This window comes from Rhinopithecus roxellana, chromosome 13 (assembly GCF_007565055.1).
Source record: "Rhinopithecus roxellana isolate Shanxi Qingling chromosome 13, ASM756505v1, whole genome shotgun sequence".
NCBI lineage: Eukaryota > Metazoa > Chordata > Mammalia > Primates > Cercopithecidae > Rhinopithecus > Rhinopithecus roxellana.
In genome coordinates, this window is record NC_044561.1 from 102,433,003 (window position 1) to 102,456,616 (window position 23,614).

At 50.3% G+C, this 23,614-nt stretch overlaps 2 protein-coding genes across 4 annotated transcripts in view; one reads left to right on the plus strand and one right to left on the minus strand.

Annotated features, from left to right (window-relative positions):
- The first annotated feature begins 292 nt into the window (after nucleotides 1-292).
- On the plus strand, nucleotides 293-5,639 carry TMEM74B (transmembrane protein 74B). 3 transcript variants are annotated; one of them, XM_030914332.1, is made up of 3 exons: nucleotides 1,524-1,922; nucleotides 2,276-2,453; nucleotides 4,635-5,639. In XM_030914332.1, exons 2-3 carry the CDS (start codon nucleotides 2,423-2,425, stop codon nucleotides 5,372-5,374), a joined length of 771 nt encoding a protein of 256 aa, XP_030770192.1. In that variant the 5' UTR covers nucleotides 1,524-1,922; nucleotides 2,276-2,422; the 3' UTR covers nucleotides 5,375-5,639. The 3 variants fall into 3 exon arrangements, with proteins under 3 accessions (XP_030770191.1, XP_030770193.1, XP_030770192.1); XM_030914331.1 differs by lacking the exons at nucleotides 1,524-1,922; nucleotides 2,276-2,453 and adding an exon at nucleotides 293-1,059; XM_030914333.1 differs by lacking the exons at nucleotides 1,524-1,922; nucleotides 2,276-2,453 and adding an exon at nucleotides 747-824.
- A 12,237-nt stretch (nucleotides 5,640-17,876) lies between these two features.
- The window catches only part of PSMF1 (proteasome inhibitor subunit 1), a 44,320-nt gene continuing 38,582 nt past the window's right edge, over nucleotides 17,877-23,614 (minus strand). Inside the window, exons 5-7 of the mRNA XM_010361300.2 lie at nucleotides 22,293-22,346; nucleotides 21,014-21,172; nucleotides 17,877-20,458 (exon numbers count right to left, since the gene is read on the minus strand). Of these exons, the coding sequence (XP_010359602.2) occupies nucleotides 20,407-20,458; nucleotides 21,014-21,172; nucleotides 22,293-22,346 (265 nt within the window). The 3' untranslated portion in view covers nucleotides 17,877-20,406. The remainder of the gene's footprint in view (nucleotides 20,459-21,013; nucleotides 21,173-22,292; nucleotides 22,347-23,614) is intronic.

The following is a 23,614-nucleotide window of genomic DNA, read 5'->3' on the forward strand; positions in this document are numbered from 1 at the left end:
ACAAAATCACGACTGTCAGAGATCAAAGCAAACAGTGCAGGCAAAAGGAGAGCCCAGATGGAGGGGCCCCTGGGGTGAGTGGGTGTGTGTGCCCAGGGAGGGCTTCCAGGAGAAGAGGCCCCACAACTGGGCCTTGGAGGGTGAGGGTGTGTTTGGCCATTGGCAATGCCCCCAAGAGAACACCCCTCTTGGGCGGTGCACTCCACTGTCCCACAGAGAAAAAATTGCAGAGAAAAGAGGGAGGGGGCTCATCAGATCTTTCTCGCAGCCTTCAGGTGGCGCCCTTGAGCCACGGAGTCGCAAGCACCCGAGGAGACTGTCCCGACCTAAGGACCTCAGAGAGGACCCAGGGTCCTACCTGGAGGCTGTGTGGGGTGGGGGGTGGGGGGAAGGGGAAGTGGGAGAGTGGGAGTGAGGAGGGGGGAGGCACCTGGGCTTGGGGCAATAGGGGCTCTCCAGTGGTGTGGAGAGGCAGGCGGCGGGGGAGGGGTGTTCTCCAGCACCCCCCGCCCGCCCCGCCCTTACGCCCGGGGACCGCGGGCTGGAAGCCCCAGTTCACTAAGCCCAGGCGCTGGCGATCCAGATCTGCCTGGAGGGGAGGGGAGGACGATGGATTGGAGCCCCCGCACCCTCACCCCAGACCATCACACGCCTTCCAGTCCCTCTCTGTGCTAACTCTCCGGGCGTCCTCGCCGGCCGCGGGCGGAGCTCGCTCCGCGGCGCTCGGCGATCCCCGGCCCCCGCCCCTTCTCCTGTCCCTCTGTCCCCGGATCCCCCCCCAGCGGCCGCCACCGCCGCCGTACAGCTCCGCGCGGCGCGAGCAGGTACGTGCGCCTCGGCAGCTGCTCCGGGCCGGGCCGGGAAGGGGGCGGGAGACCGGGAGGGCGAGGCAGTGGCGGCCAGGCCCGCGCCCTCCGGGCTGCGCCGCAGGAGAGACCCCCGCAGGCGGACGCCGGCTGCGGGAAGGCGGACGGGCACCGGGAGGACGCACCCTCGCCCGCCGGCCGCCGGGCGCCCTTCGCCCCCGCGTGGGGAGGCAGGGAGGGAGGCCCGGCACAGGTACGCACGCGGAGAGGGGACTGCGGGGGGCGGCTGGAGGCCGAGGGCCGGGGGCGGGGAGTGGGGGCGAGGGACAGCTAGCCTGACCTCGCGGCCCGCCGAAGGACATGCGGCCAGGGGACCCGGCCTCCCCGGGCCTCCGCCTGGTCCGATTCGGCCTGCCCCGGCCCGCGCCTATGGTCAAGGGCAGGAGCAGGGGGTGTGGACTGCGGGCCGGCGGGAGCGGGCGCGGTGGGCAGCCAGCGTGCTGGGGCTTTCTGCGCGCAACTTTGGGTACAACAGCGTGGACCTGCGTGTGCGTATCTACGCGCCCCAAGGCTTTGTGTACAACTCGTGCGTGTGTCTATCGATTGGGTTTTGTGAAGCTTCATCCACAGCCGCTGTGCGTCCCTCTCTCCGGGTGTCAGTGCGCGCGGTGGGTGGGGTATTGGGCCCCTGCGGGTCTTGGTGGATCTGGCTTGGATCTTACTCCCAGGGCACTTAAGAGTGTGTGTGTGTGTGTGTGTGTGTGTGTGTGTGTACTCGCGCGTGCGTGTGACCACTCCTACCCCCTCCCAAGGTATGGGTAATCGTGTGGCCGGAAGATCTGAGGGTCACACTACGTGGCTTCTGGGTGTCTGTGGGTACTGCTGTGGGAACAGCTGCTGGGGGAGTGAGTGTGGAACTGGAGTGTTCCTTTCAGGACCTGTCTGACTGCAGATGAAATTAGTAACTGGTGGGGTCGTGGGGTGTGAACGGTGAGCAGGAGCAGCTGTGTCAGTTGGTGTGTTTCTGTTACTGTTTGGGTAACTGGGCACGGCCTTTGTGTAACTGGCGAGTATCTCTGAACCTGTGCATGAAACAGAGAGATGTCCTAACTCTGGGTGAGAGGAATCCTCTTTTTTCTCTGCCCTCTCACTGTGGCATCCTAAGAAAAAAGTTTTGGGGTCCTGCAGCGTGAAGGAGAGCCCTGCTCCCAGAATTTGGGAGCCCCAGATTTCTTCCAGATTATGGAGGCATCAACATGTCAGTCTGGGAAAGGGGTTCCTGGGCCACTCCAGGAGCTAAGTTGGGTGGAAGGTGCTGAGGGTGTGGTTGGGGGCCACTTCTGAGCACCCACGTGGCACCCACTGCTGGTACCTGTTTGTGGCTGGGCACTCAGGAAAATATTTTTGGTGCTAAGAGTAAAAAGCCAACCAATAAACACATCTCTTTTTTCTGTCTATTCACTGGAAAGTAAGAGGAGTCTGGGCCCAGGCTGGGGACCCAGATGGAACTGAAACTTATCCCTGCTCTCAAGGTGCTCACGGTTGCTGTTAAACAGCCGGATAAAATGAAGGGTCTATGAGTGAGGGATGCAGAGCCAGGGAAGGCTGGTGGAGTGATGCCACCAGCACAGTGGTATGAGTTTGCAGGTTTGTACGTGATAATAATTCTTAGGGAGCCTGCATTCAATTCCTGTCCCACCCTCCCATACAGGCCATGGGATCTTGGCCATGTTTTATGAAGTGAAGACAGTAATTCCGGATCGTGGGGCTGGGGAGGGGGATATGAGATACTCCTGCATGAAGTGTCGGGTACACGGCTCAACAGCTAGTAGGTGCTTGGTAAACATTTACTAAAATGGGACTCTGGAAAGAGAGAGATGTAGTGATAGAAACGGGTTGTAAAGGGAAAGGAGCTTTGTACTCACATGAAAGGCCCTATATGTGCTAAGAGGAGGTGTTTGATGCTAGTCCATATTGACAGGAAGGTCAGAAAGATTGAAAAACATGTCTTCCTGCAATGAGGCTCTTTGAGTTTCATTCATTCATTCCATTCATCCTCACTTCATTTGCTCATATTTACACATACACACACACACACACACACACACAGAGACAGAGAGACAGAAAGAGAACCACAGTGCACTGGAGAATAAACTCCAACATGAAAATGCAGAGAATCATGTGTGTGTGCATGTATGTGTGTGTAGACACACTGGAGCATGTGAGCCACTTTGCACCTGGGGGTCTCTAGCCCGTGGGCTTGTGTGCCTAGGGCTCTGAGTGTATGTGCATGTGCCCTCAGGCCATCAGTATATACAAGGAATGATGCAGTTCTGCTGTGGATCAGGAATGACACATGCCAGGCAAGAAAGGGGGCTGAGGTAGGACCTGCCAGGGAGAGGCTAGATCTGCCTAAGAGCCCCGATTGCCAACTCCAGGTGAGTGTTATAAGGGAACAGGGGCCTAAGGTGGCCAGACTCTTTCATTTTGCAGGAGAAGCCAGGAATCCAACATTTAAAATGTAAAATGTAAAACTTTTGCTTTTTATACATTTGCAACTAATTCACCAAAAACAAATGAACAGGCCAGGAACAAAACAAAGCAAAACTTCTGTCAGCCAAATATGGTCCCTGGGCTGTCAGTCAGTATCCTTCAGCGGGAATGCACATGTGCTGTGTCTGGGTGGGTGTGTGTTCAGGTTGTTGGGTGGGGTAAGTCCTCTTGCAGCACAGAGAGTGTCCCTCTTCCCACCTCTCCCTCCTGCTTCCCCTCCTGTGGTCCTAGTCCAGGTCCCCACCCTTCTGTTTACATAAAAGCATTTGGCTTTGACCTAGTCATGGCTCTCCAGTCTGCTCCTTCCTCTTGGCCCTTTCAGCCATGCCATCCCCAACCTGCTGGCTTCCTTGCTGGACCCCCGTCCTTCACTTTGCCCCCTCCCATCCCATCAGTCCTCCTTTCTTCTGAAGCCGAGGCAGATGTCAGCACTTCCCGCTCCAGCTCCTTAGCTCGCATGGCTCTCAGGCTCCTTGGCCTGGCTTTCAGAGTCCTTTGTGAGCCGGCCCCAGCTGGCCTCTGAGGCAGTCTGTTCCCCTTTCCAGAATGCCCTCATCACCTTCCATTGCTGGGAAATATCCAATTCATCTTCTGAGATCTGGCTCAAATGCCACCAACTCCCAGAAACTTCCCTTCCTCTGTTCCCACAGCTTCTGCATTTCTACCCCCTCCCCCACCCCTGTCATCCTTCCCTCATACAACAAGTTTCATGGATTGCACTGGCCAGGGTCTTGCATGCACTATTTTATGAAATCCTCACAACAGCCTTATGAGGGAGGCATTTGATTCATTACCATTTTACAGATAAGAAGAAGACTGAATCTGGAGAGGTCACATCACTTGCCCAAGCTCAAGTGGTGAAGCTGGGATTTGAGCCTGATGTTCACGCTATCTACATTCCCTCCATCATAATAGGAGTTCATCGCTAACACTGAGCACTCAGGGTTCTGAGCATTTTGCATAGGTTATCTCGATCCTACTCCAGCTTTGTGAACTAGAGGGGAGTAGTAGGATTATTTTATAGGTGGGGAAACTGAAGCCAAGACAGGATTAGTGAATTGCCCACAGCCATACCCCTAGCTGGTGGTGGAGTGGGATCTGGGCCTGGATCACACTGTTCTGTCATTGTCTTATTCCCTGTCTTTCCCTCTGTCTGGCAGACACCCCCAAGTGGGAATCGTGCCTGACTCACCTTCATGTGCTTGGGGACTGGTGTGATGTCCTCCACAACAGGGAGAGGTTGCTACATTCAAATGACTTTGTTTTCTCTTCCAGCTGCCAACGGGCCAAGGGATGAGCTGGGGCCCTCCTTCCCAATGGCATCTCCCCCTGGTCTGGAACTGAAGACATTGAGCAACGGTCCCCAAGCCCCAAGGAGATCAGCTCCCCTGGACCCGGTGGCCACATCCAGGGAGGGTGTGGAGAATGCCTGCTTCTCCTCAGAGGAGCACGAGACCCATTTCCAGAACCCTGGGAACACGAGACTGGGCAGCTCACCTAGTCCCTCTGGGGGTGTCTCCTCACTGCCCCGATCCCAGCGGGATGATCTGTCCCTGCATTCAGAGGAGGGGCCAGGCCTGGAGCCCGTGAGCCGCCCGGTGGATTATGGCTTTGTTTCCGCCCTCGTTTTCCTGGTGAGTGGGATTCTCCTGGTGGTGACAGCATACGCCATCCCCCGTGAGGCTCGAGTCAATCCGGACACAGTGACAGCGCGGGAGATGGAACGACTAGAAATGTACTACGCCCGCCTAGGCTCCCACTTGGACAAGTGCATCATCGCAGGCCTGGGGCTGCTCACGGTGGGCGGCATGCTCTTGTCGGTGCTGCTCATGGTCTCCCTGTGCAAGGGCGAGCTGTACCGCCGGAGGACCTTCGTCCCCGGCAGGGGCTCCAGGAAGACCTATGGCTCCATTAACCTGCGCATGAGACAGCTCAATGGGGATGGGGGCCAGGCCCTGGTGGAGAATGAAGTTGTCCAGGTCTCAGAGACTAGCCACACCCTCCAGAGGTCTTAAGTACTCCCACCTTATCTGGCTGCTTTAGCTCCATTGCCACAAGATCCCCCCACACCCGCCCCCCGCCAAGGCCTGGGGTTTCAAACTGAGCTCACATAGGGGCTTGTGGAAGAAGTACTGGGTACTGGAGGGAGAGCTCAGGGCCCAGCCCATGCCCCACATGGGCAAGCAGCCCACTGATCTGTTTTTTAGCTGAGGTTTTGCATACGGTTTTGTTTGGAGGATGGCTTCTGCTGCTAAAAATACAAAAGTTTGGAAACCGCTGCTCTTGGAGGATGAGGTTTCTTGGCGTTTCTGAAGATCGGGAGCTGTTTGAAAGGTTGCCCATCTCGTTCCCTCATGCCTTGGGAGTGAGGGACCTCTTCTGTCCTTATCGGCTGAGTGAGGGTGTTGAGGGGTCCCTTTCAGCCCTGACCATCTAAGGTGGGAGGTGGCTTCATGATGAGGGGAGAAGTCAGCACCAGAGTGACCCCCAGTACCCCCACTGACTAAACTGTGATCCTACCCTCACCAGGCCTCAGTTGCCCTGCCTTCAAGTGAGGGAGTTGGACTGGATGACCCCTGAGGTCCCTCTAGTTCTTCCCTGGGAATGGGAACCCAGTCTCTGTCTCCAGTCACTCCTCCAGGGGAGGAAGGCATCCACCAGGCACTAACCATTCTCCCTGCCACTTTCTGGCCTGACTTCAGGGACCACCACAGCCAGCAGCTCTCATGGTCTCAGGAAAGAGCTCCCTGGTGGGGTTGGGTTCAGTTCAAAGTTGCGACAGCCTGGTTTTTGTCTTGCAGTGACACATTTTTACAAAGCCAAGTGCACAATATTCCCCAGTTCTTTGGGCAAGAAGGATCTTTTACACAGGAAAGGGTGAGGGCTTTATTGTATTTCTGTGGGCATGATGCAGGCCTTGATCACCTTCTCCTCAATAGTATGTCTCTTGCTCCTGACCTTATTCGGATAGCAGGAAAAAAATTTTTTTATGTTGAATTTGTAACCTTAATCTCCCCCACTCTCCCACTGTAAAGTGAAGCCACAGTTTATTCGGGGTAGAAATCAGGCACATTTGGGTGGCCTAGACATGCTGGCCACATTGCCATGTGTTTTTTCTTATGAAATGTTTCTAGGTTCCTGCAGACTCTCTTTAAACTCTTGATAAGGAAAGGAAGTAGGCCCTGGGGCAAGAAGATATAGGTGTTTGAGGACTGTGGGGAGGCATCCTTCAGTTTGAATGGCCCCCGAGGGCTTCGAGAGCACATGCCTTCTAAGCCACTGGTGTAGAGACCCTACAGGAGTCATTTTAGTGAATCCCCTGCCCAATGTAGGTCCTACTTACTCCATCTCAGTTGGCCACATGGGCCGAGGATCCTGGTTCTTGGGGATGGGAGGGTGGGGTGGGCATGGAGTCTGTAGGGTAGAGAGGCCCTGATGAGCTGTAACTTGAGCCTTCAGTCCAGTAAGTTGAACATCTGGGGAGTGTAATATCACAGCTTCTATGACAGATCAAATATCTGCTCCTACTGGTAGGTTTTACCAATTGCTGAGAGCTAGAGGAAGGCTGGAAGGGACAAGGGTTGTTTGTCTTGGCTTCCCAGATTTTTGTTGTGGTATTGAAGGGGTGTGGTTTGAAAAGAGCAAAGCTCCAAGATGGTAAAAGATTGACAAGTCCTAGGCTTCCGCTGTTGTGTCGCTTTCTCCCAGGCTCCAAGCAGGCACAGCCACAGAACGTGGCATGAGCTGTTCTAAGTAAACTACAGAGGATTGGACATCCCAAATCATGGGCTAAGGCTTTTCAATCCATAATGCTAATAATAAAAATATCAACCAAGTCATATGGATTACTGTGATGGTGGCAGACTCATCTGGATACTAATGATCTGTCATACCTGTTGAGTGAATGCATCTGGGACCATCAGTTCCTATCAGTTTAAATGCAACGAGTTTATTTAGGGGAGAAATCAGACACATTTGGGTGGCCTGGACATGCTGGCCACATTGCCATTTGTTTTTTTCTTATGAAATGTTTGATGTTAATCATCAAACAGATTTAGGGGCTAAATCTGTTTGATGATTAAATCCCAGGAATCTCAGGTTTTTCTAAGCCAGAGAAGTCTGCTTTGCATTCTAATGTTGAAACTCTTTTAGAAAATGTGTATAATGGACCGAGGCAGTTATTACCTTGTCAGTGAATTAAGAAAGCTTGAGAGATGACAAAAACATTTCCCATGATTACAGCTGAGATCTGCCAGCTGGTGGATCAGAAACAGGTTTAAGAAGGAGGTGATTAGGAACACGGAGTAGGGTGCTGAGAACTTTCTTTGCAGGCATCCCAGGGGCCCCTGTGGTTACTGAAATTGCCTCTCCTCCAGGAACTGCCTCTCCCACCCAACCCGCTCCTAGGGCCCCAAACCTTGCTTTTCCTGGTGCATCAGAACAGATACCGATTTTGGAATCGGTAAGACTAAAGTTGGAATCCAGGCTCTGCCACTTACTGGCTGTGTGACCTTGGGCAAGTTACTCCACTTCTTTGAGTCGGGATTTCTCTATCTGTGAAGTGGGTTTAACGAAAGCTCTGCCTCAGGGTGGTGGTGCAGATTACAGATAAAATGGAGAACTGCATAGTATAAGGTCCAGGAATGATGATGCTCTCCTTCCCCACCTCAACTGGGGATAGCTGGATTAGGCCTCAGATGCTGTGGCCAACCCTTCTGCCTTTCTCCTATCACACCTCACATCCCAGATCAGCACATCTTGTCAGCTCCACTTTCAGAATCTGATCGCTGTCCACCCTTGGCTGTCACTGCCAGTCCGGGGTTGCTCACTGGTGTTCTGGCTTTCTCTCTTACCCGCTTCTCCTCCCCTCCTCGCCGCCCCACCGCCAGGTTCATCCTCCAGTCAGCAGCCAGAGGAAGGCCAGAGGGTGGTCAGGTCATGCCACTCCTCTGCTCAAAACTCTCCTATGGCTCCCTCTCCAGGCAAAAGCCAAAATTCTCACCACAACCAGTGGCAGATTTATAGCAAGACTGGCAAAGCTTAAGTGTCCGGGCCTCTCTCTAGCACAAGCCCCTTCCAAGGCCCTGAATTGATTTATCTATCTTGAAGATGTCCCCCCCGGACTGCATAAGCTTCAGATAACCCCAAACCGGGGTTCATCCCTCACAGTGGCCTACAAGGCCCTAAGCAATTGGGCCCCTGTGCTTCTCTGACCTTATCTCTCACCCCTTACCCCCTTGCTTACTCACCCCAGCCACACTTGCCTCTTGACCATTCCTCAACCTTACTGGGCACGCTTACATCCAAGGGACTTCAGATGTGCTGTTTCCTCTGCCTGGAAGGTACTTCTCCTCAATATCTGCAAGGCCCACTCCCTCACCTCCTTAGGGGCTTTGTTCAAATATCTCCTCCTCAGTGAAGCCTTTGCTGAACACCGTATTTAAAATTGTACCCCACCCCACCTCATTCCCTTTTCTCCTTTGCGGCCTTATTTTTCTCTGATCACTAATCGTGACCCAGCAGGCTGAGCCTTGTACTTGTCTTTCCCACCCACGACCTCCCTTACTGGATTACAAGCTCCATGAAAGCCGGAATTTAGGTCTAACTGGTTCTTGCTGTACTCCCAGTGTTAGAAACATGTTTGGCACATTATAGGTGCTCATTGTTGAATGAATGGATGAATACATGTAACAAAAGCTTCCTATACCTGCTGGTGCTGCAGAGCCATATGCAGAACCCAGAAGGCCCATGGCTCCTTCTCAAACTCCTGGAGCCCTCTCTAGGGGTGATGATCAGTTGTGCAAAGGATCACATGCCTCAAAGGCGCTGATTTTGTCACTGGACCCTGCAGCTGGGAACTTGGGAACCCATTTGCCTTCCTCTCCCTGGGCCTTGGTAGGGCTTTATGTGGAAGGGTTAGAGGGGTCTCCCTCATGAAGACCCTTCTCCCCCAACCTTGTTGGGACATAGCCAGGTTCCAGCTAGACCTGGGAGACATTTGCTGGGTGTTTAGGGGCCTGTGAGATAAACCAGCTGGATTCTTCCCATCCAAGGACCTTGAGTGCCCAGGCCTGGCCCTTTGGAACCCCAGTATCCATGATCACATCTACTCACTTACCTCAGGCATCTCCCAGCCAAAAATGCCAGCTGCCTGAGATTCCACCATTACTGCTCCCTTCCTTGAGAATAAGCATTAATTTCCCTGGGATTCTCTTTAAAATGTCCTCCCTGTATGTACATATCTATACACACACACGTGCATATGTGCATGAGCACACACATGTGCATGCACGTACACACACACACACACACACACACACACACACACACACACACACACACACAGCTTTCTCTTGTCTGACTTAGCCCAGAGGCCAAGGACACCTATCTTGTAAAGCAGCTTCAAGCCAGGACATCCTCTGGATGATTGACGATATTTTCTGTTTCTCCACCAGCCATAGGCCTTGCAGTTCCCAGGATGCCAACCTCACAGCAACAATCAAGTTTCTCCTCCCCAGGTGAAGCTGGTTTCTCTGTATTCTTCCTGCTCCCCGCACCCTTAGCAGGATGGGGAGAGATGTCCAGAAGCGTTTCTGTCCTGGCATTTCTGGAGGGGACTGTGTGGTCCTGGGCTGGGAACCAGGAGAACTAGGTCCTGCTGGTCACCCCTTCTCCCTGTGGGCCTTTAGGCAAATTACTCCATCTCTTTGGTCTACCAGAGGAAAATTGGAAACCTTCCCACTCTGTCTTCTCTGAAAGCTGGGGGATCAAAGAACACAAGCAGAGGGCTTTCCGAAGTTGAGAGCTTGGTACTCTGGGTCTGGAGAGCTTTGAAGGGGCAGGAGTAGGGGGGAAGGGAGGCATTATTAAGAAGCCACAGGAAATGGGGTTCTGTGTCAGGTTCTGTCAGGAAGCACTCACGAAGTCAGGGAGGCCCTCCATCTGGGCCTGCTCGTCTCTCCTGGAGAATGGACTCCTTTTGATGGTCCCCAGGAGGTACATTTCAGCTAGAGAAAGAGAAACTTGCTGAGATTTGGGCTGGAGTGGTAGGGAGCTTCTTGTCAGTGAAGGTATGTTAGCATCTACTGGTCAGGTGTTGGATATCTTAGGGATGGAGCATAGAGGAGATGGGTAGGATTTAGCCAAGAGACTCCCCAAGCTTCCAACCCCCCGCTTTGAGGGCAGCCAATGTCCCAATGGCCAGAGGCCTGGCTAAAGACAGTAACAACCCTGGCCCTGTGGTATCTTCTTGTCTTTGGCCCAAAAACCCTCTTTGCCACATTATTTCTCTTCTAGATCAAGCTGTTCCATGAGCAAATGGACAGGACCAGGACACCTAAATGGTGCAGAGGGTTGCAGGATGACCATCTTCCTCCTCCCAGAGGGCCAAGTGATTCTGAGCTTTCTCCCTACTCAAATCTCAGAGGGCTTGTCAGAGGCAGAGTCCCTTACAGAGGAGGTGCACTGAGGATGGTCCGTCAGATGAGTGGGACTGCCTGGATGCTTGGTTGTAGTTTAATGCCTCTTAGCCTGTTTCCTCATCTGTAAAAGGGTGGTGCTAATAACAGTGCCTTCCCCATAAGGCTGTGGTGAGCAGAAAATAAAATGATACCTGTAAAGCACTTAGCACGGTGTCTGGCACCCCATAATTGCTTGATGTTAGCTATTCATGTTCGTTTGTTCATTCATTCATTCACACACAATCTGCATTCCTCCCTGAGCTAGGCGCTGTAGGGTACACACAGACCCTGCTCTTGAGTTGGTCACAGGCTGTCTGGGGAAAGAGGACAGTGATTGCTGCTGTGATGGTCATGCACAGTGGACTCTGTGTGTGGAGGAGAGATCTGATTGAACTGGGGTCAGAAAGCGTCACCCTTCTTCCAGGAAAGAAGGGTGTGTCTAATGGGAATCTTAAAACAATGAGGCAGTACCAGTGTGAAGAGAGAGTGGAGAGAAGGAAAGGCACTCAGGGCAGAGGAACAGCATAAGCAGAGGCTCAGAGGCCTACACAGCCTGGCATGCACTGTGGTGGTGGTGGGGGGCGGGGGGGTTGGTGGGAGTGGGGAGGGGGATGGCAGGGGGTGGAAGGGAGGTCTGCATTCTGGGCTGGAGTGTGGGATGAGGCATACTGAAGGGCATGCCTCAGAGTTTCATCATCTATAGAATGGGGACAACCACAGTACTGAAGTCACAGGGCCATTATGAAGACTCAGTTCACACAGAGACAATGTATAGCACATGGAGAGAGGTCACTGTCAGCCACTATAATTGCTTGCAGATGTGTGTGGCAAGAAGAATCTTCTGATGTCATGCACTTTAGGGGTGACACTGGCACTGGGGAGGCCCGTCCATGGGACTGTGGACTCCAGTACCCCCAGCCCTTCTCTCAGAGATCCTGCTGCAGCCAGAGGACATGACCTCAAGCTCCAGGTACTTCATCTCAACAACCTGTCCCTACTTGGACTCTTGAGCCACCAAGGTCAAGGTGGCGGCCGCTGCTCTCCTGGGCTGACAGGGAGGTTAGTGAGTGGAAGGAAAGCTGGCCCCAGGGGAGCCGGGAGGGCAGAGGAAGAAGGCGGCTTCCATGCCAACCTCTTCCCGGGTGGCTCAGTGTCTGGGTCAGTACTGACTTAGGGCCAAGGGCATTTAGCAAAAGCCATTTCTCTCCCATCTCATCTTTCTTCTCTTCCTCCAATCTCCCCCTATTCCTCTCTTTTTGATTCCTTTTCGTGTCTGCATTTCATTTTACTGAAGTCACTCATGGGGGTTAGGCACCCACGGGAGAGTTGTTACTACTGCTGACTCTCCTCCTGACATCCCCACCCTTCCTCATCAGATTAAAGCAGGGACCCAAGTGCAAATGCCTGCAGGGCTCGGCAGGTGACATTAACAAACTAAGCAGGTGGCTGTGACAGCGGCAGGATTAAAGGGGAGGTCTGCTTCAATTCCTGCTGGCTGATGCCCTGTGGTGGATGGGCTCAGGGTTACCAGAACTCCTGATTTTTCAAGAGCAGCTGGACTGCTGGACCTTTGTGTGGGTAAAAGAATGCTGAAAGGGATTATCCCGCTGCCTGAGAATGGTGGTTGAGGACAAGGGAGTGTCCAATGAGATGCCACCTGCTGGGACCAGACCTCCACACCCTTCCCCCTGCCCAGGACTTACTAAATCACTTAAGAAGGGGACTGATGCCTGCCTCCCAGCTGCAGGGCTAAGCTGCAGGGCCTGTGGACCACCTGAGTGCTACCCATCCAAGCACCCTTTATTCATTCTTTCAACAAAGATTTGAGCACTCTGTGCTAGGTTTTGGAGATACTGCACTGAACAGATAAAAAATGTAAGGAGGGTATTCTTGAGAGGGCTTGAAATGTATCTTCTGGAGCTCAGAAGAGTTTGTGAACATGGAGATGAGGTCTATTTCTGACCAGAGAATTCCTGAGGTGGGAAGGCCCCTGTGGGAACAGCCCATGCTCACTTGAAGGGATGGTGGTATTGGGGATTAGGGAGGAGGAGGGACAGTCCTACCTCCCCTCGCAGTGTCCTAAGGCCCTTGTAGGTAGGTAGAGGACCCCAGTGTTCCTGGGGCTCCAAGCACTGATGCAGCGAGGTGAGAGGAGGCTGAGCTGTGGGTGGCACAGGTGACTGCAGCCCAGCATACTACGTCAAAGAGATGGGCTGTGAGCCTCTTAGATAGGACAGAGATCCCCACTCCTCTCTGAGGGTCCAGATAATTCGCCACCACCCCCAAATTACCCATATAGTCTACTGAAAACCCCAGCATCAAACCAAACCAAACCAAACCCGAAACCCTAGTATGAATTAGAGTAAGAACACCTGTAGCTAGGCATAGTGGCTTGTGCCTGTAATCTCAGCTACTCCAGAGGCTGAGGCGGAAGGATCACATGAGGCCAGGAGTTCAAGACCAGCTTGGGCAACATAGCAAGACTCCATCTTGAGGATCACTTGAGGCCAGGAGTTTAAGGCTGCAGTGAGCTTTGACCATGCCACTGCACTCTAGCCTGGGCAACAGAGACTCTGTTACTTAAAAAAACAAACAAACAAAAAAAAAAAACAAAAAACAAAATCTCCTCTCACCAACATCATCATGGCCATTGAAGAAACTTTACTTTTCTCCCTTCCTCCCCCTCACCCACCACAGTGGAGGAGCAAGAGACCTCAGAAGAAGCCAGAGACTACCTCTTGGAAGTTTGGGAGTTGGAAAGTTTAAGCTGGGCTGGACTGAGTTTGAAAACCAAAGTGCCCAGTTAGTTACTGGCTGGGCCCAAAATGTTGAGATAAGAAAGGAGTATTTGATAGAGGTCAGCTGGATAAAAAGAAAACACTTCATGTTTGTACACTGCAATGAACCAGTTACTTATTACACACATTAAGTCACCCAATTTTTAAGCAATAGTGTTCTCTCTGTGCCAAGCCCTCATCTGTCTTTACATGTACTAGATCACTTAAAACTCACAACAATCCTATAGAGGGGTCCTATCACTACCTCCATTTGACATATGAGGATGCTTTGGCATAGCCAGATTAAGTGACTTGCCGAAGGTCACACCACTGGTAAAGAACAGAGTCAAAACTCAAATTTAATAGCTGCCATCATGCATCTTTCAAATTTAATAAAATGCAGCCAGTCAGAGCACATTGGTGGGCAAACCTGGGCTCTCAGCTGTCACTTTGATGCCCGTGGTTTACATGTAAATTGGTAAGCTCTGTGGGGAAGAGGAGGAGGGCAGGTTAGGGGAGCACTGAACTCAGTCCAGCCCATGGCCCACTTAGTCATGGACTCTCACAGACAGGCAGGATCTTGGGGAAGTGGGTCCATCCTTATCTACATTTTACAGAGGGGGAAAGCCAAACTTGTCCAAGGCCACCATGGCCAAGGGCCCCTGGGCCATCTCTCTCTTCATAGGCTTCTCACTTGAATTTCTGTCCTGAGAACCAAGAAACCTAGAGGATGGAACTGCTCCCATGCTTCCTTCTGAAGGAGGAGAGGGCAGGGCTCTGTATTGGGTGGCAAGAAGCCTAGGTCCAGACCCCCTCCTCTCAGGATGCCTGCCTGTCCCCAGGAGTGGGCCATCCTGGGTGAGGAAGCAGCAGACACTGACCTGACCTAGCTCCAAAGGCCTCCTCCAGCACCTTTAGGGAGGCTGGCCGCTGACCAGGGTGCTGAACCTGTATGGCACCTTCCTCTTCTCAGCCTAGCTGCGGGAACTGGGACGGGGTAAGAAGGGGTCCCTCATATTTTTGTCACTCAGGGACCTCCATGACTGATTTGGGCAGTGCTCACTGGAAATGCCTTGGACTTGGAGCCACAATTTGTGGTCTGTGTGGCCTTGGGAAAGTCACTCAACAGCTGTGGACCTGCTTTTTCACCTGTCAATAGGGAAGAGTAGCTGCCATCCTACTGAACTCAGAAGGCTGAGGTGAGCAGCACATGGGGCCAGGTGACAGAGCCCTGCGCAGAGTCTGAGCCCATTCCTGTGGCCCAGGGAAGCCTCTTAGGAGCTCCCCGTCACATATGGGCTTCTTGAGCCTGTTTCTTCCTCTGTGGAATGAAGGTTGTGCAGGTGGTTTCAGCTGCTCCTCCTAACCACGTGCTCTGGGCACCGTGGCTGCAGATGGAAGTACTCAGGAGCATAAGGCACGCTGTGCAAACAGGACTGACTGAGGAGCCTTAAGACCATCCTGGGGATTATGAAGAACACAAGTCCTGACGTGGTTTCCCAGCTTCTGGAATGGGTTTTGCCCAGGGACCCATGCACCTCACCTAGAGAGGATGTGAGGTCTGGGCACAGCAGTTCTACTGAAAAGAGCACTGACATGGGTTCCAATCATGATTCTGCCACCCCAGGGGGTATGTGCAGCATCTCAACTAATGCCACTAGCTGTATTTACCTTGGGGTTGTCAGGGGTACTACATGCGATGAGGAGAAGCCTAGCACACTGTGTGCACCAGATAAATGCTTATTTCCTGCACCGGGGGATATTCCAAGGTTCTTCTCTTGTCCTTGAGTCCCACCCTTATCTACCCATATGACTTCAGTAACAATTGCAGCAAGCACCCACCGAGCCCCAACTCTCTGTTAATAAGACACATTATTTGGTTGGATCTTGCAAGAATCCTGCAGATAAGGGTGATGCTCATTTTGCAGATGAGGATGGCCACACACTGACAAAGGGAAGGCTGTGAGTAACCCATGCTTGACAGAGTCTGAGACTCCTGCTTGACCTTGAGCAAATTACTGGACCTTTCCAATCCTTTCTTTTCTGGTATAGGAAATGGGGATAACACCTCATTATGGTTATGATTTGAAGATACAATATATGCTATAAAGGTGCTGAATTTTATATGATACATGAAACACATGTGAGTGACCCATGGGGGCAAAGGAATGGAGTGGATCCTGGGGGAAAAATCAATGAAAACTTCAAATCAGAGTTCTAATGTGCCATTAACCAAGAGGACTGACTGACTCAATTCTTTGTACTTGATATTCATGTAAAGGAAAAAGGCATAGTACATGTGAGATTCTCACACTTTAAGTGTACACAAATCTCATGGAGAACTGTTTGCGTCAGCAGCATCCTCTCATTACCTTGCCCCTCTAAACCCACGGTGACTCTCACAACACTCACCTTAGGTGGCTCATCTGGAGCACAGCTGTTCAAATGGCCATCCAGTGTCTTCTACTGCACTGCACCGTCAGCCTCATGCTCCTCTAAGGAGGGGCTGGGCCTTCCACTTTGCGCCTCCCACAGGCACTGCCACTTGTGCGGTGTTCAAATCTCCTATCATTGTTGCTGGGTCTGTCCTCAGTCAGCTAGGCCTTGCCACCCCTCCCTGCCTACCATCCTACCTGCCACACTTGCCTTTTGACCCACCCTCCAGGACAGATTCAGGACCAAGCACGGCTGCAGTGACTTGGTGCATGTGTCCTGGGGTTAATGCAGGGACGCATTAGTCCTGGGGCTCAGCTGCAGTAAAGAGAAATTTACCTTTTGTAACCAAAAAGGTTATGGTCCAGAGAGCAGCAGGATCACATCATCATTGCTACAATCTGGGGATTAGGAACTCCAGAGCCACACAGCAGCTGCCTATATCTGTGCCTTGTGGTATCCCAAGGGCAATAAAGGGCTGGGGACTTGGATGTCTGTCTTTCAGTATCTCCTTTGGTACAAAAAGTCAATAGTGGTTTACACACATACAAGTTTTATGACAGAAACAGCTGGGGATACACATGTGGGGAATCTTCCCTTGCCCTGGTGAAGCCTTATTGGAAATGTACAGAAGTAGACAAATTTAGGTGACAAAGAATACAAACTGCTCCACAGATTCTAATTTTCTCCTGTGAAGAGAGGCATGGATCATTAACAGAATGTTCTTAACAACAGTAGAAAGGGAGGCCATAGGAGAAACGAGGTTCCAAAGAGTGAGGCTGCGTGGAGCTTGCTACCTATTTTCTAATTACATGTCAACAACTAATGACCAGCCAGCACAGGCACACCACCTCCGCTGTGAGCACAATACATTCTCGGAGTTTCGGTCTCGAGAGACGCATGACTTCACAATGAAGGCTGACAGACGCTGATGACTGAGGAGATGAATGCAGTAAGAAACACAGCTAACTATTAAGAATTGGGGAAGAGACAAGCCTAGGAAGAGAAGGTGAGATGTGGGGGCTGCTGGTGTATCATAGAAATGGTCCGAGATGGTCTACAGCACTTCACCACCAAAAGACAATTTAGAACTAGATCTTTATTCTACTTGTAATTCACTGGATAAACAAAGAAATTTCAAACCAAACCAAAGTGATGATGTGAATCTCATTAGATCTGAAAAGGTCATGAGAACTTTCTCTAGAGACAGAACCTGCCCTATATCACATCCAGCCCAGAACCATCCCCAAAAGTCTAATCAACTCCTCTGCAGCTCACCAGCCATGTTCATCCCAAGGTGGTGATTATCAAAACCATAGACTGCTCCCCAAGGAGCACTGATTCTGGTCTCTGCCTTGCGTGGTGTAAGTCAAAATTCTTTCTTAAAAAATGGAAGAGAAGACCATAATAAGATGCCACTTCACACTAACTAGGATGGCCATAAGCATGAAAAATAACAAGTGTTGGTGAGGATGTGGAGAAACTGGAACCCTCATAAATTACCAGTGTAAATGTAAAATGGTACAGCTTCTGTGGAAAACTGTCTGACAATTCCTCACAAAGTAGAATATGGCGCTACCATGTGAATCAGCAATTCCACTCCTTGGTATATACCCAAATGAACTGAAAACATCTGAAACTCAAACAACTGAAAACTCAAAAACTGGTACACAAGTGTTCTTGGCTGCATTACTCATAATAGCCTTTTTGTAGAAACAACCCAACTGTCCATCAACTGATAAAAGGATAAGCAAAATGTGATATATCCATACCATGGATACATGCTACAGCATGAATGAATCCTGAAACCATCACATGAAATGAAAGAAGCCAGACACACAAGGCCATAATATTGAGTGATTCCATTTATGAGAACTGTCCAGAAAAAACAAAAAGAAATCTTTAGAGATAGATGTTAGTGGTTGCCTGGGGCTGGGGGCAAGGTAATGGGGAGTCATGCCAATGGGTGTGTGGTTTCTTTCTGAGGTGGTGAAAATGTTCTGGAATTAGAAATGGTGGTGGATGTGCAACACTGTGAACACACTAAATCCACTGAATTGCATACTTTAAACAGGTATGTAAATTATGGGTATGTATATTATATCTCAATAAAGCTGTTATTTAAAAAAGGAGGAACAGGTCACTTAGTGCTGATGTTTATTGCTAAGGCTCCAATCTTTTGGGTTCTACAAAATATACACCTGAAACGTTCCAACCTCCTGCTTGATGATTACTCATGACTGGAAGGAGGGAAGTGGCCCAGACCAAAATAAGCACCATCAGCTTGACCAGGAAGTTCCTAAAGGCTCTATTCACTTCCTCCCATAGAACACCAAAGAAAATGACTGTGTTTCTCAGTGTCCTTGATGCAAGGAAACTCACAGAAAATGGCTGATTCTGCAGATTAATCACAATTTTGTTTTCAGAAAACAGAATTTTGTATATGACTATCTTTTCGACCTTTGCTACTAGAAAATCTAAGTGGCAAATTTATTGTTTAAATTTTATCTTTTCCTCACATCAAGATCCTAAAAGTTATCTACCTTCCCTGGTTCTGTCTGATGGTCTCTATCATCCTTTAAATATTTCCTTTTATAATAAAGGATATTTTTATGAGCAAACTGCTCTAAGTCCTTTTGGTTGCAAGTATGGTCCAATTCCAAAACAAAAACTAACATTCCTCCCACTTGCCAGCTCTCAAAGGTTATGAATAATGATTGAATCTGCACCTCTGCCTGATCTCTGGGTCTTTCTTCAAAGCAGAGATGTTCTAAAGGTTTCAAGGTGGTTGGCTTCCCTGTCTCTGGGGTCTTTTACTAAATCACTGCTTGCCATGGGGACTGACAGAAGTACCCAGGTTGTTGCGCATGACAGCCTCCCCACCCAGGCCCAGCTTCCATCTGAGACTGACCCTGGGCCTAGGCATCGGTTTAGTTTTCATCTACCTGTATTCAGGCTAAGAAGATAAGCAATCTGAGGCTACAGAAAACAGCCCAGCAGATACCTCAGAAGAGCTACGGTACCTTCTTTACCTACAGGTAAATAATAGGTCCTAATTTAGGGGAAGGAATCCAAGGAGCTGAGAAATGAAAGGACCCACATATGGTTGAAATGCTAGCTGCAGAGCGGAAGTGACTACCGCCTTGATCTCGTGCCTCTTAGCCTGGTGCTCTATCGTGCTCTTTCCACTCCAGAACAGGGCTCATCACTGCCCGCGTCTGTCAGGCCTCGGGCTGAAAAGGATCCGGAGAACACCAAAGGTCAGGTGGGCCAGGATACAAGGCACAGGACTCCCTGCTCCTCCCGAAGTTCAACACCATACTCAGATGTAGTCCAAGCTCCTGTGCTCGGTCTGGGCCCCATGGGGTCCAAAAACCAGAGTTAGGCAAGAACCACACAAGGTTCAAGGGAAGTATGGCCTTGAATCATCATTCTTTTCCTCTGCCCCAGTTTACAGGGGTTACCAAACACAGAATGAGACATCCAAATGCTTTAGAGCAAGAAAGCCACCTCCAGTTTCATAGGGTTGGCACAAGGTCCTAAGAGGAGAAGGGACTTGCTTAGGGTCAGTCACTAAGTTAGTGGCAAAAATAAGATTAGCCTTCAGGTCTGCTCTGTTTTTTCCTTGGCTTTTTGACTACTGTTGCCCATGCACAGATGGACCTACAAAACTGGCCCAGACAGGAATAGCTGGAGGATTTTGCCTCATCAGAATGATGCAGTCTTTCCACAATGTTCCTGCCCTTGTGAAAGTCATCCTTGTGGCCTATGGGATTCCAGTCACTCACTTCCATTCGTGCAGCCAGATGGGGACCCATCTTAGTAATGTCAGGAGCAATGGCAATTAATGAACGGAAGGTGCCTGAGAAGCAAGAATGGGCCCTGGGCAGGAAAAAAGAGTCATTCAGCCCTACAGAAACTCAAACTCTAAAGTCTCATAAATGGAAGGAGCTATGCATTAATGTAAAAAGAAAAGTGGGAAGCCGGCAACAGGAATTCTGTATTGACATTTGGTTCTTAATAATAACATCCAAAATGCATTCTGTTCTTATAGCACTGCATCTGGTCGAGGATATATGTTGCTGAAGGTTGCCGGAGTCTCCCTTGGGAAGTGGGGAGGAGTTGGTGGTGAAAGGGGAGGAGCTGGTGGTGAAAGAGACACACTGATTTCTCTTTGGGAGCTATCCACAGCTAGGTGGAGAGCTGCAGCAGGTGTCTTGGCTCTGATAAGGGGTGGGAAGGCTATCCCAGCCGGCCTGCAAACATATGAGCAGAATCCCTTGCCCCCAGTCTGCAAGAACATGGTTGCTGATGGGGACAGCAGTGGCAGCTCCAGGAGAGTGGAGGGAAGCCTGGGATGTTACATTCTTGAGGCCTTCACAGGTACATGTCATCGTAGCCCGGCGGGGGGAGATGGTCTGGGTTAGGTCTGGAATGGAAAGAGGGGCTGATGAGTTGGAGTGATGGAGAGACCAGGGGGACATGGGCAGACGTGACCCTGCACTGAGGGAACCTGCCCTTCAAAATGATGTGGTGGTGTGAGGAATTTAAAAACATGCACTCAAGAGCCAGACAGCCTGGGTTTGAATCCTGACTCCCCCACTTGGTATAAGTTACCTAATCTTTCAGGGTCTCACTTTCTGCATCTATAAAATGTAGACACCACTATCTACCCAAGACTCCTGAAGAAAGGATCCAATGAGTTTCTGACACATACTTAACTTTCAAGAACTATTAGTTCCTCCTCCTACTTTGAGTCCTCCCCAGAGGGGAGCTGGGGAAAGAGAGGCATTGAGGGATAGGGAGCTCCTAGAAGGCTCCAGGGAGGCATCAGGCAGGGACCTGGAGGAGGCTCCACTCTCCTGGCAGCAACAGGTGAAGGCAGCAGCAACTGTGTGCCTGGGGCTAGAAACCTTCGTTGCTGCCACACTGAGCCAAGCTGCCATCAGGTCCTACTTCTCAGCATACCTGAGTGACTACCTACCCAGGTGGGCTGGTCCCAATGGGTCCAAAGGGGTCAAAGCGAGCTCCTGGGGGCACAGCGCCTGGAGGAAGCCGGTTCGGGAGGCCTGAGGAAGGGTCAATAAGTGCTCTTGGGAAGCCAGATCTCAGGGGATCCACAATCATGCCACCTCTCCGATGCCTAAGGCAAGAAGAAAAGTTGGGTAAGCAGGTGTGGCAAGGACTGCCGCTGGAGAACAGGTGAGGGAGGTGAGAATGGACCAAGAATGGCTGGGTTGTCTAATGTGGATGGCCCAAGCAGACATGTGGATGGCTGCCTGAGAGCCAGCAAAAAGTGGGCAAGGGCAAGAACACAAAGCCTATACGAAGAGCATACTTCACAGCTGAGTACTTTTGGCTCTGCAGGGGTTGGTTCTTCTGCACAGTGCTTTTGGTTCTGCAGGGCTCCTCAAAATTGAGATCCCTGCCACATCCTATACCCAAGAGGGCCAACTTGATCAAGACCAAGAGCCAGAACTTGCCAAGGTCAACTTCAATGCACTCACAAGGTTCTGCAGGGTGCTACTTTAGGTTTAAGACTAATAATAGCATTGAGAAAATTCGTGATGTTGGTTTTTTCTGCTCTTTCCCTTAAGGGCCTCAGGGCAATTTCTGACTGCCTGTAGATTGCCTAAGTCTGGCTCCTGACAGCATCTGTCCCTCATGGAGTTCCATGGACCTGACCTCATGTGCTCAAACTAGGATGAATGAGCTGATGGTTCCCAAAATTTTGAGGTCACTGCTTAGTTATATTCCCACTGTCTATGAATGAGATGCTGAAGTTGGGATCACTTTGCAGCAGAGGTTAAAATCTAGTTGGAATCATTCAGGGAAGACAGTGGAGAGCAGAGGCTATAGTAACTTTGTTGGATGCATGATAAGAACCATCCAGAGTCTAATGGGGCTCAGAGGCTCCCTTTATCAAGTGGGGTAATCTCTGAATAGCCCTGAGCTGCCCTAAGGCCCACCATGTGCTCTTCACTATACAGTTGATAAACTAGGGTGGGCAGGGGGACCGGGAAATGGCAGAAGAGCTGCCTGCTGGGCTTGCTCACCTCCCTGCCAACACTCAGCGCTCTCCTGCACTGCTCTAGCTGAAGAGGGGCGCACATGTGGCAGTGCTTTCTCAGCCGCTCAGCAACAACTCCCTCCTCCACCCCAAAGGAAGAGACTGACTGAAAACTCTAAAATTAGAAGATGAACTGGGGCTGAAAAGCCACAAGAGCAAGTTGTGTTGCTGCCACCTCCCCAGCAGTACTCACCCAAAAGGGTCTAAGTCTTCTCCCCCGATAGCAAATGGGCCCAGGGGATCACACCTGAAACAAACAAGAGACAATTACTGCAAGTCCCAGAGCAGCCAGGCACCTGATACATGTGGGATCACAAACACACTTGCAGGCATGGCAAACCCCTGCATGAGACCATAACACAAGGGATATTTCAGGGTGGTCCTTGGCTCAGATGAACAATGATAATCCTACAATGACAATTATGTAAGAAGGGCGGAACACAAACCTAAAAACATAGATTAAAATATTAAATATTAATATTTTAAAATAGTAATATTGGTAACCTCCAGATAAATTTTGTCCTTGAAGCTTGATCAGCAGTGGATTGTAGAACTCGTTGCTGATTTTGACCTTGTATTCAAGTTAACTGTTCTCTTGGTATTTGTTTAATACTCTGTTCATGTCTTTGATTTCAACCCTTAGCACATGTGGTTTGGGCACTTCATGACTGAGATGAAGAACATGCCTGTGGAAGACAAGTCCATCATTCTCAGTTTCTTCAACTTTGTATAATGAACCAAGAAGTTTTACATCAGAAAAATATTATTCTTAAACCCGAGGTCAGGAGATCGAGACCATCCTGGCTAACACAGTGAAACCCCGTCTCTACTAAAAAAATACAAAAAACTAGCCGGACGAGGTGGCAGGCGGCTGTAGTCCCAGCTACTCGGGAGGCTGAGGCAGGAGAATGGCGTGAACCCAGGAGGCGGAGTTCGCAGTGTGCCGAGATCCGGCCACTGCACTCCAGCCTGGGTGACAGAGCGAGACTCTGCCTCAAAAAAAAAAAAAAAAAAAAAAAAAAAAAAAAAAAAACCCAAAGCTAAGATTCAGACAGAAGCTTCCAAGGTAGAGACAGATGTATGGAGTCACATATAGCTAGAACAGTGCTTCTCAACCTTTTTGTCAATATAGCCCTGTATAAAATTTTAGTACTATAGATGTACTGTGTATCTGTTTATGCATTGTACCTGAAGGAGGGCCACAAACCACTGTAATCTCTAGGACTGCCCCGACCCCAAGAGCCGATTTCTGCCTTCATGGAGAATGCATGAGCTAGAAAGCACATAAATGACTGCATGCTTTCTGGAGAGTAATTCTATATTATCTCTGTAATATATATAGATACAGATACACATAAAAATACATAGTCCTTCAGAAGTTTTATATGTCTTTTTTTTTTTAATGGCAGCATTTTTATTTTTTTTCTTACACAATGATGTGCTGCTAGGCCTAATGTTCTCACATAACAGTAAAAAAAAACAAAATTTGTTGTCATCTCTTAAAGACTCAAGAAT

Excerpts from the sequence above, each read along its gene's own strand:
- TMEM74B (XM_030914332.1), top strand. The coding sequence starts at position 2,423 with ATGCCACCAGCACAGTGGTATGAGTTTGCAG. Across the intron at positions 2,454-4,634 it reads ACAGTGGTATGAGTTTGCAG|CTGCCAACGGGCCAAGGGAT; the intron begins GTTTGTACGTGA and ends TTTCTCTTCCAG.